Genomic DNA, 15,487 nt, shown 5'->3' with positions numbered 1-15,487 from the left:
ATTAAAACCTAGTAATGGTGACACTGGCGTAACAGTTTCGTTTAGGACTGGTGAAAATTATACAAAAATTAGAAAAGAAAATATTGTATTGCTGATTTATATAACTTTAACATATATGAAATAATATTTTTATGATTAAAGCTATTATATCATATATATAAATTAAAATTATATTTAATTATGTTGCAGACCACTATACCCGCGAAATTTAAATTTCGTATTGTTACGTCACTAAAATCAATACTTAAAGAAAATGGTCTGAAACGTCTGTTTTTACTAACCTATCGTTTTAATATCACTTGTTCTTTATGGAAAACTAAATCTTCTTTTGCCCATCGTTATTTTGGCGCAAAGCCAAGGTTGGATGTCAGTCAAGTTGTTTATAAGAAGTGAATTTTTCTCTGTGCCTAAAGAAAATTTTAAATATTGTTTGCCATTCATTAGTCGAAATATTAGTAAAGTTTTAAGAAATATGAAATTTGTAAAACTTTCACAAACTAATGATTTAATGCCTACATTAGGTCTGGGTACATGGCAGGTTAGTGTTATTTGGTGCACTATCTTCAACATTATTAATATCTAATTTTTAGCCCGATTTTTTTCATCTTCAAGGCTTCTCCAGAAGTGATAGAGCAGACTGTGTACAAAGCATTAGATTTAGGATATCGTCACATCGACACCGCATTCAATTATAACAATGAAGAGGCAATTGGAAATGCCATAAAAAAATGGATAGATAATGGGAAAGGAACGAGGAAGGATTTATTTATAACTACAAAGGTAATAATATATATATATAGACTATATCTCTGTACATATCCTGTTGATTAATTTATATATGATAAATAGTACACTCAGGCAAATAGAAATAATTAAAGATTTCAAGGGATTTTTTAAAATTATTTCAAAGGTTATATAACACCACCGAGAAACCAGAAGACGGAATTAGTTGATCATTGTGTAAAATTACTATAAATTCTGTAGATAACAGTTATGTCCTCATGAATCATATATTAATGCTTATCACTACAATCAGTGCAAAATAATCTCACCATTTATTAAACTTGAGTTACGAATATAATGAATAATGTATTGTAATTTATAGTTCTGTATTTTACATAAAGCCTTAACTTATTTCATAGCTACCCCACGTGGGCAATAGAGCAGGTGATGTCAAAAAGTTCTTAAATTTGCAATTACAAAGGCTACAAATGGATTACGTAGACTTATACTTAATTCACATGCCATTCGGGTTCCACTGCAACCCAGATACAATGACGCCGCTGGTGAAGAGCAGCGGGGAGTATGACCTTGACCTTGACACAAATCACATCACCACGTGGAAGGTACTTCAAGCTTTTCATGTTTTTTTGTACGAAATGCGACGCTTTAACCATATGATGCTTTAGGGGTAACTAGGCTAGTCAATGAAAAAAATTTAAGTATTTTTTATTACTCACAAAGTGATTAATTTTATTTATAATAAAATGCGATAGGTAGTAGTTCATAATCTTAATCGATCTCGTTATGTAAAAAAAAGAGTAAAATCGAAAATACTTTACTCCCATCTTGTTGGTTCCTTGGCGAAATTAATTTATACATATATGTAGGTATGTATGTATTATATTAAGTGGGTGATTTGTTTAACGTAGATCATGGAGGAGTGCCAGAAGGAAGGCCGTATTCGTAATCTGGGACTATCAAACTTCAACGAAAACCAGATAGCGAGGATCATGTCCGCTTCGACGCTCAAACCTCAAGTGCTGCAGGTGGAGTTGCACGCTTCCTTCCAGCAGTTGGAACTGAGGAAGTTTTGCGCCGAAAATGAGATAGTGGTCACGGCATACGCCCCGTTAGGGTCTCCGGGGGCGAAGGACCATTTCGTTAACAAGTATAATTATAGGTTAGTTCTAATTCTAAGAACATTTATAAGTAGCACTAAGACCTAAGATTACTATCATGTAAAAGGTGATATTCTGATATGAATTTTATATTATTTTTGTAGTCCTGGCGCATTTCCCGATTTACTCGGACATCCCGAGGTCGCGGACATAGCAAAAAGTCACGGCAAAACGACAGCACAAGTTTTATTGCGTTTCCTGGTCCAGCAGAAGGTGGTTGTGATACCAAAGAGCACCAGCGAAACGAGGCTAAAGGTATATACATACATTATTTATACAGATATTCTTATCACATTTTTTAATATAAAATCAAAGCATGGTAGAAATTTTTCCACTTTCTGCTAACTATATTTTTTCTAATAAAAACAAATCTCAACAAGCTCCATATTGAAGGCATGTTTTATATTTTCTTGATGATTACAGGAGAACTCCGAGTTGTACGACTTTGAGCTGACGCCGTCCGAAATGAACCGTCTGAAGAAGTTGGATACGGGAGAGAAAGGACGCATCTTTAATTTCTTGTTCTGGAAAGGCGTTGAAAAACATCCTGAGTACCCGTTCAAATTAGACAAGGTCGTGGAAGTCGAGAAGAATTGATTTACTTATCACAAGCTGCTTATATTTAAGAGGCAGTTAGGAGTTTATCTAAGTTTCTAAAATACTGCCTGGACGCCAAATACTGCGAAAAGTCAAAAGTGAATGACACTCAGCTATTTCTGGTTTCTTTCTGAACTGTTCTAGTCAAACCCCACCTGCATATAACATCTTTATTATTTTATTTCCTAGTAAGACTAGGTCTAGACTTTAGGTATCATGGTATAATTATTAGTCGTGATATAAAATATGTTAGTATTAGCTTCAAGCGACACGTGTAACGTTATTCGCTATGATGACGCTTGTTATGTATTTTTTCAGCCATTATGCTTCCACATAGGATAAAATCCTGTATAATCATGCCCTTAATAACTTTTAACTCGTAACTCATTCCTACTCATGTGGATTAAAAATCTGAAAGTACTATTAAAAATTATAATAATGTGTTGGTTTTATTTAAACAAAAAAATTATGATAGCCGATACAGCATCTTTCTCTGCAAGCGATGCTGTAGCTCGCCTCGCCTGATCATGGTGTGTATGACCTTGAGTATTGCTCTTTCAGGATATTTCTGTCTCAGGAAATCCTGTATCACAGTCTGTTCTGATACTTGGGAACCAACAGCGAAACGTCTTTTCAGTTGCTTTTCAATGCGAGACAATGTCTCTTGATCTTCTTCCGTTGTAAATCCTTCGGCGCCTGTCAAAAGTTAAACAAAGATGAATATAACTTTACCGACTATATATAAATACGTGAATTATATTACTTAGTAAACATTTTAAAAGAAATGTCGCGAATTGATGGACGTAGACTTTAATACAGTCAAGGATTATATGCAGAAGAATTGCAAATAGAAATTTTATTCATATAAAATACTTAAATAAATATATTACAAGCTTAGGATGCTCAGACGGACATAGGATACTTTTCTTCCGTTCGAGCGAAAAAGAAAATAAAATCCAAAATCTGGTTATTTACATCCTGTAAGGGACAGAGTTCCTCCAATCAGCTGTACATTCCTAATTCAAAAACTGATGCAAATAAGTCGCGGGCAAAAACTAGTATATGTAATAGTCAATCCATAAATGTTCTACTTGAGTGTTGACAGTAAATATTCAGCAAAATGCTTTCAATTTACATATCGAACTACTAATAACCTTTGTTTGAAAATTTCTTTCTACTTAACCTTGACTGTTTAAAACTTGGGATGTATGGAAAAATGAATGATGATATATTTTCTAATTATTATAATAGCGCGTTAATCACCGGCGAGACTTCCGCTCATGGCGGCATCTAGCGTCGATACTTGGAACAACCTCAGCGCCTCCGTCACGTGAGCTTCCGTCGCGAACGGCTGCAACTGCATCTTGGCTAGAGATTCTGATATTCTGATTATGGCTTCCAGTTGTCTAGAATGAACGGAATTCTGGTTATATTCAGATAATTATAAAAAAACATATGTACTTCAAATTCAAATAAACTTAAATTGTTCAAAATATAAGGCAGAGAATGAGATTGCAATTATGTATAATATTATTTCTATAGCTATGAAAACGACATAATTTTAATGAATATATAATAGATTTTTGGTATCTTAGCCCCATAGCATATCATGCGATAAACGTACGCTATAGTTTTTGTTGTAACTATGAATCAAAAATACATGCAGAATTTCCAACCAATTACTTGTTAATGAGTCGTTTGTCAAATATTGAACAAAATACAAAGCAATAGAATGTAGAAAGAATGAAGCAATAGTATAAAAAAGTAATGTAGGAAATTTGGTCACGTGACACGTGGTAAACATACCTGACGGTGATGGGTATAGCGAGTCGTTTGTCAGCCTGCCTCTCTTGCGAGGCAGCTCCGGTACGCATCAGAACATATCTGGCGGCCAGACGCTGAGCGGCGGTCGGGGAGAGCCGCGGGCCGCAGCGAGTGCGGCAATAAGACGAATAACGACGGACCAATGCTAGAGGCAGCTCACCAGCGACCTCTCTCGCTGACGATCCTCCCATGTGCACTGACATTATGTGCTTGGCGAGGGTCTGGATGAAAATTACATTCATATTGTTTATATACCAGTTATATATAAAATAAACCTTATAAATACTATAAATGCGAGTCTGTATGAATGTTTGTAGCTCTCTCATGCAATAACTATTAAATGGATTTTGATAAAACTTTAGAGGTATGTGGCTCAGATATCAGAATAAGACAAGGTAGAGTTTATCTCGAAATATCATGATGGTCCCTGTTGATGAAATTTCTTGTAGTTGTATTTTGTAGGAAATCACATAAAATAGACTATAGCTGTCCCTGACGGTTAGTTGCTCCATCTATTGGTTTAAAATATTTATTAGATTGCTCTTTAAGTATTGTATTATGTAAGATATATTTTCAGTACCTATTAATATCCCGGGTTATTTTAAAAGATAAAATGTACCGTTTTCAATACTGAATGTAAATTTGTTACTGTCTAAAATGAGCGCACCTAGTACGAACTGATACATTTAAAATTATAAATGAATCTTAAAAAGAAAAAAAGAACTGAGAAAAATAACTGATATAGAATTAATATCCTGTAAGTAGTAATAGTTTCAGTTAACTTACGATGTCCTTGTTCTGATCGTGTTCATCCTTAACAATGAATATCATGTCGAATCTGGACAGAATGGTGGGCATGAAGTCGATGTTGTCTTCGGCCTTGGTGTCGTCCCAGCGACCGAACACGGAGTTGGCAGCGGCCAGCACCGAGCATCGCGAGTTCAGAGTCGTCGTTATACCAGCCTGTTATATTGCACCATAGATATGACAAGTAATAAAACATTTCTTACCTTTTATATGAAATTAATATTGAAATATACATAATTACATTTTAATTTACCCTAAATATTGTCGTATTGGTATGAAATATCAATAAAAAATAAGTTTTAGCCTTTAACAATAGATGAATTTGTGTATCTCAAGTTAAGTTAAAACCTTAGCGATGGAGATGGTCTGTTGTTCCATGGCCTCGTGTATGGCCACTCGGTCGTCCTCCCTCATCTTGTCGAACTCGTCGATACAAACAACTCCGCCGTCAGCTAACACCATCGCCCCGCCTTCCATCACGAAATTACGCTGTAAATAGATATTTGTATATTAAAAATTTACTGATATTTTATGTTATAGTGTCTATTAGGAAGGTGCTAATGTAGACATGTTGAGGAAAAATTTAATATGCTTTTCAAATCTTGTACAACAGTAACAGATGTATAACAAGATATGATTGTTGTGTAACTGTCTCTTCCAGTTCTGTCCGCCTTGTATCTATCCCGAGCTGGGTTGTAACTGATTCGTCACATAATATAGTTTTACATTGTAACTAATAGTTCTAAGTATTTAAGAACACCAATTTAAGTAAAATAAAACTAATATGCATCAGTTGCGCCATAAGATTTTTTTAACCAAACTGGATAGCACTTAATTAAAATCCTGTATCTAGATGATTATTATTACGAAAATAGTAAATGCCGTAGAAGTTATTTATGATGTACTAACACTGCCCGGATCTCTAATGACGGAGGCGGTGAGGCCGGCCGCGCTGGAACCCTTGCCCGACGTGTACACCCCCACGGGAGCCACCTTCTCCACGAACTTGAGCAGTTGCGACTTGGCGGTACCAGGGTCACCCAGTAGCAACACGTTGATGTCGCCTCGACGGGTTAAACCGTCGGGGAGGCGTTTGCGTGAACCTAAAACGTATTGATGTTTAGAGAAAACTAAAAGTCAAATATAAAACAATTTTGATTTCTTTAACCTTGTCGTAAAAACGTATAATATAATATGTATCAATTATGTAGTCATCGGAACCCTCCTACAGCTTATAAGAGGTAACAAACAAAATAAGCTGATATAATTTACCACCAAACAGCAAGCACGCGATGGCTTTCTTCATGTCTTCGGCGCCGAAGACGCTGGGCGCGATGGATCTGGCGAGGCGGTCGTATATATCGGGCGAGGCTGCGAGTCTCCTGAACTGCTCCTCCTCGTCGGCGGTAAAGGGTTGCAGGCCGCCCGCCACGCCCTCCGCCGCGGACAGGCCCACGGCGCGGAGGTACGACGAGCGCACACCCACGGAACCCTTCTCTCGACCTTCCCTCTACAGAAATGCATAGTCATTTTGTTGTCATGAAATTTACAAACATTTTGCACATCATTCGATAGCCATTACGTCTAGATTGTCAGCGTGTTCTCAGATGCATATAAGGGGTTTTCCAATAGGGACGCTTGAACTTTGACAACTGATTGCGGCCATGTTGTTTGAGTGACAGCTGTCAAATGCAGTGTGTTATATTCATTCCGTCCTCCCAAACCACCATGGCAGGTTACAGTGTCGAGCAGCACGTGCAAATCATAAAATTGTTTTATGAAAATGGGTCTTCAGTTCGAGCAACGTTCCGCGCACTTCGCCCGTTTTACGGTCGCGATGATCGTCCTGCCGAGTCGACTATCCGTCGATTGGTGGACAAATTCGAGTCAACCGGGTCAGTTAACAATCAGCCGGTTCCCGTGCGTCAACGTAACGCGAGATCTGCCGAGAATATCGCCGCTGTGCGCGACAGTGTCCTCGAAAACCCGCGGCAGTCAATTCCGCGTCGCGCACAGGAACTCGGCCTTTCGCAGACGACAACTTGGCGAATTTTGCGTTGTGACTTGAGCCTGCACCCGTACAAGATCCAGCTGACCCAAGAGCTCAAGGTTAATGACCATAGACAGCGCCGTGTGTTCGCTGACTGGGCATTAGAGCAGTTGGAAGTTGACGCCGATTTTGGCAAAAAAATCATCTTCAGCGACGAGGCGCATTTTTGGATGAATGGCTATGTCAACAAGCAAAATTGCCGTATTTGGGACGAGACCAATCCACACGAGGTGCACCAAGTGGCAATGCACCCGCAGAAAGTGACTGTTTGGTGCGGATTTTGGGCCGGAGGCGTGATTGGTCCGTATTTTTTCGAAAACGATAATGGTGTGGCCGTCACCGTCAATGGTGAGCGATACCGGTCGATGATAACCAACTTCTTTTGGCCTGAAATCGAGAATATGGATCTGGACAACATGTGGTTTCAACAGGACGGCGCTACGTGCCACACAGCACACGCTACGATGGAAGTTCTGCACGATCAAGCGCCCTTAATGGAAAACCCTATATATTTTAAGGATAGTTAAGTAAATATTTTTATTTAGAACATAAGAGATCAGTTGAAATCTAACTCTCTGGGTCTCACATGAGAAAAGAGCAATTGTTTGTAATAATCATTTTTATTTTTATTTATTTTTCTTCACTATAAACAACTATATTATACATACATGTATTTCTGTTGTGTATTAGTTATACTTGCTCTGTAGTGTTAAATAATGTCATTTCAAGTGTAACATAGGTAGATAATTATATTATATTAGCTTCTGTCTTTCAGTCTTTGGTCTTTCCACTCAGCACAATATATACACAAATAACTTGTCTGTTGTCTATTTGCGATACTTTATTAACGAATTTTTTGGACTTTTACATTGTACAATATATCATAGCAATAGTACCAAAATGAATTTAAAACTTTTGCATCTGTTCATTACCTATACATTTATTGTAGGATAATTTTATTGAGAAAAATTAATTATTATTACTTATATGTACTACGATAACTACCATACCAGACCAATTTGCATCCCCAGCTAGTATAACATGTAAAAATTCTAATCAGTACATATTTTAATACAACAAAACCAATGGCGACTTCCTTTTATTATCTAGATTTAACATAGACTCACCCCTGCTTTAGCAATCTTCTTAATAGAGTATATCCCGAGCACTGTGACACGCGCTCCTGGAGCGACCCGCTCACACAACATACGCTCACAATACACCGACAAATGACGCGGCATCTCACCTTGCGGTATGCTCTCCGGAGCCTCTTGCAATTTCAATACCTGGACAGTACATACATTTAAACATTTCCTTTTAATTCCTTTATAAAAGACACCATACTGCTATAACCTGTCTACCTGATAATCAATACACTTGCATTTGTCGGGTATAATAAAATATGGGTCCAGAGGACATTTTGGTCTTCCGGCTTGTTCGCTGAAAAAATTATATGTTTGTAAGTGATGTAGTATGTTAATAACATATACATTGATTTGTTCAGATCTGTCTCACGTATTGCATTTTCTCGGCATAACATAGCCTTCCAGACCAGGCTTTACTGGGAGATTTGGTATCACATTCCTGCAAGATCTGCATTGGATTGAAATTTTTGTAGCTTTAGCCTTGATTCCGGAAGCCGATATCACTATTCCCGGAATTTTTATAAGCCTTGAAACTGTCTCAGACTGGAAGAAATAAACAAATAGTGATAATCATGTAAATAATGTGTCTTTATGCTTACATACATATTTGTTAAAAATACAAGAATGTAATCTATACTAGCCAGAGTGTGGATATTTTTTATAATGAATCAAGGAGATCATTGAATTAAATAATTTGATTGTAACATTATCGTCACTTGGAAAAGTTGACAAATTGATATTATAGTTTACTATAAAATTATAAAGACAAGAATTTCATACTTTTAATTCTCTTAGATTGGACGCATGAGCGTCAGATGACAACAATACTTGAATATCCTCAACCTTCTCCTCCCCTTCTGGTCTTGGTGCAGTCAACTCATCAGCTAGCTAGAATTTGATTAATATTTTCAAAATTGAATTTTAAAACCATTATTTTCACAAAGACATGATATATATTAACGTAAATTTAGTATCTTATAATCTTTAAATATTAAAGTTTTTGATAATACTAAAATTAAGATAGTACATGATTATTTTTTGCTTTCTTGGCTATGACCTGGGGTCTTGTGACTTTATTTCATATTGAATACTTGCAAATAAAATAATAGATAACTATGACTATGAAGAATATACTAATATCAGTGAAAATTGTTTACTTCTTTTGCAGCTTCTTCTAAAATTGGAAGATGTTCAGTGGGTTTCTTATATAGTTTCTCGGCAAGGACTTCATCAAAGCTAGACAAGTCCTCGATATTTATTTCTACCCAGTACTGACGTAAATTGTAATTTCGCTTAAGCGCATCTCTGTAAGGAAAGAGCAATAAGTAAATTATATCTTATTAAATTTTAAAATCAGAACAGTAACGAACGATAAGTAACTAACATAGGCATATGTATAAGTGAGATGGTCACCTGTATTTAAAATTAAAATTTCCGGTGTGAAATTGGCGAATAAACTCTTTAAATTTCTTTTTGACTGCTTGAAGGTTAACTTGATCTTGGCTTTCATTTTCTTCTACACCAAAGTTATCAGAGAAAAACACTCCAGGATCATCAAATCCTTCCATATTGACGAGATATTATTATATCACTATTAATATATAATACACTCTATTTGATTACTTTAAAAGCTTCTTTAAAAGTTAGTCATGTAGTTCAAAGCGCTTATTATAATGTACAAAGTTATTATTCGTTAAATACTTTGGCGCGAAAAGTGACAGTTGACAAGTATTTTACCGAAAGAAGCAAAGTAATTTTTATTGAGCTCTGAATACCAGTACTATAAAATAAATATAGTACAGTTCAAGACATTGTCTTTAAAAAAACAAAAGTATTTAGAATATATTTTCAGTATGTTTACGGTAAGCAACACGTGAATAATCAATGATATGATTAAGTTTCTTGAAATGTTTATACGTTCACATAATAAGATCTAAGATTTTCGCGAGTTTTATTCATTTAAATGAAACTAGTATTTTTCGGATCATGGTTGCTGAAAAGTAACCGAAACGTCGGGAGTATGTAGTTTTTTACAAAAATAAATCACGCGTAGTTTATCCGAAAAATACTAGTTTCATTTAAATGTTTATACGTTGTTTATTTTTACACTGTTAGGTTGTAACATATTAATTAGATCGAAGAAAAACAATAATACATATTTTTATAAATAACTTAGCTCGTGTTGATAGTGAAAAACGTCATATAATATTTTGTAAAAAAAAATCTTCTAAAATCAAAAACACGTTGCTAAGCAACTTAGTAAATTAAATGAAATTGGTAATTCGTCAATAATTCAAACTGGTTAGATTCCAATACGTAAGGGATCTAACTAAAACATTAAATATTTTTCTTATATGTTAATAAATATAATAATTATTTAGTTCAAGTTGTAAAAAAATACTTTTAATTAATTTTGTAATAAGTCATGATCTACATTTAGGAGCGATCACCTAAACTAAAATGGGAGACGTGAGTGATTTACAAATATTCTTACATTTTGTTTATAGGAACTGAGGAAATTTTATTATTCAATTTATTATGATTATAGAAAGAAGATGTTGATACTCGATTAGAGTTTATGAGTGAGTATATACTTAAAAGTTTAAAACTGAAAATAGAAAAATGGACCAAATTCATCACAGGCGACGAGAGGGTAAAGATTTATCAACACTGACTCTATTTCCTATCTCTTTTAATTAATATTTAATAAATTTTGTTTCCATTTAATACCTCTATCTATTTATAGCACTTGTTATACAAATTCTTCGATATGCCAAAATTCGAAGTAATCGTGTTTCGTTTGAATACTTCCGGATTATTGACGTGCTCCACAACCTTTCCGCCTATTAGTAGAGGGAAAATGGTTTACTTCCTTAGGAACTCTGATCAGAAAATAACTCAGAGCAACTTTCGTACGGTAAAATTATAAGAACAACTGTTTTATTAGTTCATTGCAAAGATTATTATTAATATTTTTTAATCTATTTCAATATTAATTTCTCTCTTTTTAGACTCTTACAATCGGCGAGATGTCTGGTAATGTTTTAATGGATCTGAGCGTGATGGCGGATGAGGTAATAGGTCCCTTGCTTTGCAACCCTGAGAACCAGAAGGGCTGGCCAAAAATTGTAAAAAATGACATGAAGAGACACGTTAATGAACTCAGGAACTTGATGCATCAAGTATGTGGGAAAAGTATTATCGATAATATTTAGTAATGACTTGCCATGACAAAAAACACGAATGGAACTCCAACAAAACTTGTCATAAAAGAATTAATAAGGAAAAACAGTACAATTCTTATCATTCAACACATTGTATTTATATCGTTACCAAATCACCAGCTAAGCCCTAATAACTATTTATATTACCAAAGATTTACTTTAGTTTAAAATTTAATTAGTTACATTCTAAAGGAAACCAATATTGAAATTTTTCTGTTTCTGATTGCTTCCATCACTGTAAAATTATATTTTTTTCGTAACAATATCTTCTTAGCTTAAAGGCGATATGTCGAGTCAAATAATGCTTCCAATGCCAGAAGGTGTGGAAAATATTTATCACGCCGAAGCCAAACTCAAAGAAAGGTGACATACCATTGTTTATAATTGTTGGCATGTTACTTCCATTTTTAAATCATTTATCATGTCATAAACCTATTTTTGTTCTATCACATACGAAAATAGTGACTCGGAAGATGTTGATTTACATCTGAAAACGAATATAGAAGGTGCTATTATAAAATGGGCGCAACAAATCCATGACCTTTTACAAGAGGATTCCTACATAGGTATGAAAATAGAATACGTTTTTAAAAGTTTAGTATGAAGCATAATTTTAATAACTTCACGTAGCATTCAAAAGAACGAAGTTCCCTCTCCCAAATTCTGATATTGAGTTCTACGCCCATCGTCTACGAAATCTGGAAGGCATATACTCTCAGCTGAGAGACCCAAGGGTTAAGAGAATGGCGCATTACTTGGAATCTACTAAAAGCGTGTATTTGCAATGTTTTAAGACAATGCTGACTAACGTCGTTGCTGGTGAGTTGAAGCTGTCCATTACCAAAAAAAATAACGACCAGTCCTAATCCTTACTAGGCCCATAATGTCCAAAACTGAATTATTTTAAGTATAGTTTTTCTTGCTTGTGTTTAATTACTATTGTATTATTTCTTTCGTATATTTTTTCGTAATACTTTTGTTTGGTTTTTAAGGTATTATAAAGTACTCTCTCATGATTTTAGCAATTATTGAGTGCCGTGATATTTACGTCTACCAAAAGCCACTGTTGGTGCATTTTGAGACATTTGAAGGGACTGACTTCTCTGATGCGAAGCACCTTATAAGGCCAATGTTTCACTGTATAGGGTTGCTCTGGGGAAACTCACGATACTTCTGCAGCGTCGAGAAACTGATACGTGAGAGTACTTCTTATAGCCTTATTTGGAACTTCAATGGAACAATTTATTGTATTCAAGTGTACATTACTTATTCTCATTATAAATGCCAAGTTTCTACGTCCGTGTACACTTAGGCTTATTACTTAATCATTAAAAAATAATATGTTGAGGCGAACAGAACGGAAGGATTATTTTTGCATTCATTTCATAAAATGAATATTGAAACATTTGAAAAAAAAAAACAAATGCTAATAAAAACGAAGCTTACTTAAAGGAAATGTAAAAAATCTACTGCGGACTTGAATTGTTATAAATATTGTTTTTAAAAGTTTTAAGTTTTTCTGTAGTGGTCTCAGTTTATTATGAAAATAATAATTGCAGCACTGCTTCGTGAAGTTTGCAACCTGGTCATCATGCAGTGCACCAACTCTATAGACCCGCCTTCCATCTTCCAAGGAGAAGCGGACGAACAGTTGTTGAAACTGAAAAAGGCAATCGGTATCCTAAATCACTTCATGTAAGCCTCTTGAATTGTCGGTGTAGATATTTTAAAGATATAAAGACCTTTGGTATATTACGGTACAACAAATACAAATGGGTTCTGTTACTTATTATTCTTTTAAGTAGGTAATACTTGGACGGGGGAGATGAGTTTAATCCGAGTTAGATAGTGGCCCCTTAAACCTACATCTGGGTCGCAAGTGAAGTTGCTCCACTTGCGACGAGTAAACCCAGCACTGGAATGCTGAGAAATTTCGCCTCATTCTGTGCTTGCAGTGAAACGTATGAATTGAACCGCGATAAGGTCCACACTTTCTTCCCGGCGGGAGCTCTGCCTGTCAGCTGGTCATTTGACTTCGACCGAGTCTTCAGTCGATTCAACACGTACATGAAGAGGCTGCACATGATCGAGAACATTCTAGAATCTACTGTTGAGATCTTCAAGCTGGAGAAGGTCGAGTTCTCCGGACTACGGGGGAAAATATTGAGCACCGAGTGTATGAAGGTAAGGAGAGTTACATAATACATAAATATATACAAATTTGTTCTTAGATTTACATTTATTATATTTCTATTTGGACATAATTAGAAGAAAAAGTTGCATGTAGGAATAAAAAAAAAGGAGAATGGAAAGGAGATTGAAGCTTTTTTTTATTTCTAGGTTCTCGAAGAATATACCTTTATCTATCAAAACCTAGGCAACATAACCTATGACCCCGCGGATCCTGAAGACACTAGATTCCTTGCAGATTATGATAAACATATGAAAGTAATTGAGCACATGGATAGAAGACTCGCGTCTTTATTCGCTCAAGGACTCGACGAATGTCACGATCTGGAACATTTCTTTAAGGTATTTGAAATAGTATTCTAGCAAATGGACGAAAAACATAAAGCGTAATGTTTTATTTCCTCAAACAGTTCTTCCAAATCTTGGGAGACTTGTACCGCCGACCCATCATACAGAACGAGTTGAAACCGAAAGTGATCAAAATTCTCGACTACATGCACTCCAACCTGGACGCTGTCAAGGAAATATTTGACGAGGAAATGGCGGTGAGTTACCACGGAATATGACACGAGTGATGGATTTGTATCAAGTATTTCATTGAAATTGTATATCTTTTACAGAAACTTAATCCGAAGGCCGCTGACAGGCCGATGGTGGATCCGTATTTGCCACCGGTCGCGGGAGTAATCTGGTGGATCCACAAGCTGCGGAGGCGGATCCAAAGTCCTATGGAAGATTTCATTTTATTTGAGGATCCGTAAGTTTGCATAAGATTATATTTAAAAAAAAATGATTACAATTTGTTAATAATTCCTGTTATAAATCTTACATAGCATAATAGAATGTGAGAATGCGATCTACCTAAAGCAGAAGCATCACGAGATGCTTGGATACCTCAACCAGGTAGAGGACAGGCAGTTTAAACAATGGTGTACCACAGTACCAAACATTTGCAAAATGCATCTCGCCAAAAACCTCATATACAGAGACCCGCCGTTTGTCAGAAATAACTTTAGCCCTGAGGTATTGTTAATTTTTTTGTAGTAACAATAATATCGGAATAATTTATTAATCATTATATATAATTAACGTAAAATTGCTCCATTTGTACGCATCTAAAGCTGGTGATGCTGTTACGAGAGATACGTTACATGAAGTATTTGGATAAACAAGGAATCCCGCCAGATGGGTTGGAGCTGTATGCGCGCAATGAAAAACTGCAAGTATGTGGAAAAGTGTATAGAATAACATAATATTGTGATTCCGATATCTTTAATTAAATTTACATATTATAGTACGACATGAATCGTCTGAACCGCGCCATAGCCTGGTATAACGCAATACGTGAAGGAAGTCATGAGACTGAGGTAGCTTTGATTGAGAAGGAAATATCAGCCATAGACAACCTTCTCGGGAGAGGAGTGGAAGAACTCACTTGGAATGATGACTGTACGAGTGATAAATTCTTATATTGATCAGAAATGTACCTGTAGTTGCTATATGAGTTTTTTATAACGCTTATTTCACGTGATAAATTTATTTCAGTCACGGAATGGATGGCAGAAGTTTACGCAGCCATTAACACGTTACAAGAACGAGTGTTGACAGCTCAGAACAACGTGAAGCGAGGTCTCAGCAATATCGCAGCCTGGGGGGACGTGCCGCTACATAACAGAAAACATAATCCCGAGAAACTGGAATTGCTCGCTGTGAAAGAACGACATCCGAGAATGATAGCAAGGTAAGGGA

General features: G+C 35.7%; 3 protein-coding genes across 3 annotated transcripts in view; 2 read left to right on the top strand and 1 right to left on the bottom strand.

Moving 5' to 3' along the window:
* Positions 1 to 269: 269 nt before the first annotated feature.
* Positions 270 to 2,938, top strand: LOC116772913 (1,5-anhydro-D-fructose reductase-like). The gene is made up of 6 exons (XM_032665220.2): positions 270 to 538; positions 613 to 780; positions 1,143 to 1,346; positions 1,653 to 1,903; positions 2,006 to 2,156; positions 2,325 to 2,938. Exons 1-6 carry the CDS (start codon positions 365 to 367, stop codon positions 2,496 to 2,498), a joined length of 1,122 nt encoding a protein of 373 aa, XP_032521111.2. The 5' UTR covers positions 270 to 364; the 3' UTR covers positions 2,499 to 2,938.
* On the bottom strand, positions 2,917 to 10,032 carry LOC116773213 (DNA replication licensing factor Mcm5). The gene is made up of 13 exons (XM_061528616.1): positions 9,738 to 10,032; positions 9,482 to 9,629; positions 9,105 to 9,212; positions 8,695 to 8,867; positions 8,541 to 8,619; positions 8,307 to 8,465; positions 6,402 to 6,639; positions 6,039 to 6,232; positions 5,478 to 5,618; positions 5,109 to 5,285; positions 4,305 to 4,543; positions 3,762 to 3,904; positions 2,917 to 3,194 (listed from the first exon to the last, which is right to left on the bottom strand). Exons 1-13 carry the CDS (start codon positions 9,890 to 9,892, stop codon positions 2,965 to 2,967), a joined length of 2,184 nt encoding a protein of 727 aa, XP_061384600.1. The 5' UTR covers positions 9,893 to 10,032; the 3' UTR covers positions 2,917 to 2,964.
* A 598-nt stretch (positions 10,033 to 10,630) lies between these two features.
* The window catches only part of LOC116772912 (dynein beta chain, ciliary-like), a 32,470-nt gene continuing 27,613 nt past the window's right edge, over positions 10,631 to 15,487 (top strand). The window contains exons 1-17 of the mRNA XM_061528617.1: positions 10,631 to 10,793; positions 10,873 to 10,977; positions 11,071 to 11,241; positions 11,336 to 11,506; positions 11,823 to 11,911; positions 12,011 to 12,114; positions 12,179 to 12,367; positions 12,571 to 12,744; positions 13,108 to 13,243; positions 13,504 to 13,732; positions 13,889 to 14,080; positions 14,149 to 14,283; positions 14,359 to 14,495; positions 14,572 to 14,761; positions 14,860 to 14,961; positions 15,034 to 15,187; positions 15,284 to 15,479. Coding sequence (XP_061384601.1) covers positions 10,785 to 10,793; positions 10,873 to 10,977; positions 11,071 to 11,241; positions 11,336 to 11,506; positions 11,823 to 11,911; positions 12,011 to 12,114; positions 12,179 to 12,367; positions 12,571 to 12,744; positions 13,108 to 13,243; positions 13,504 to 13,732; positions 13,889 to 14,080; positions 14,149 to 14,283; positions 14,359 to 14,495; positions 14,572 to 14,761; positions 14,860 to 14,961; positions 15,034 to 15,187; positions 15,284 to 15,479 — 2,483 coding nt within the window. The 5' untranslated portion in view covers positions 10,631 to 10,784. The remainder of the gene's footprint in view (positions 10,794 to 10,872; positions 10,978 to 11,070; positions 11,242 to 11,335; positions 11,507 to 11,822; positions 11,912 to 12,010; positions 12,115 to 12,178; positions 12,368 to 12,570; positions 12,745 to 13,107; positions 13,244 to 13,503; positions 13,733 to 13,888; positions 14,081 to 14,148; positions 14,284 to 14,358; positions 14,496 to 14,571; positions 14,762 to 14,859; positions 14,962 to 15,033; positions 15,188 to 15,283; positions 15,480 to 15,487) is intronic.

Source organism: Danaus plexippus (assembly GCF_018135715.1).
Source record: "Danaus plexippus chromosome 18 unlocalized genomic scaffold, MEX_DaPlex mxdp_35, whole genome shotgun sequence".
Lineage (NCBI taxonomy): Eukaryota > Metazoa > Arthropoda > Insecta > Lepidoptera > Nymphalidae > Danaus > Danaus plexippus.
This window is presented reverse-complemented; position numbering and strand designations above follow the sequence as displayed.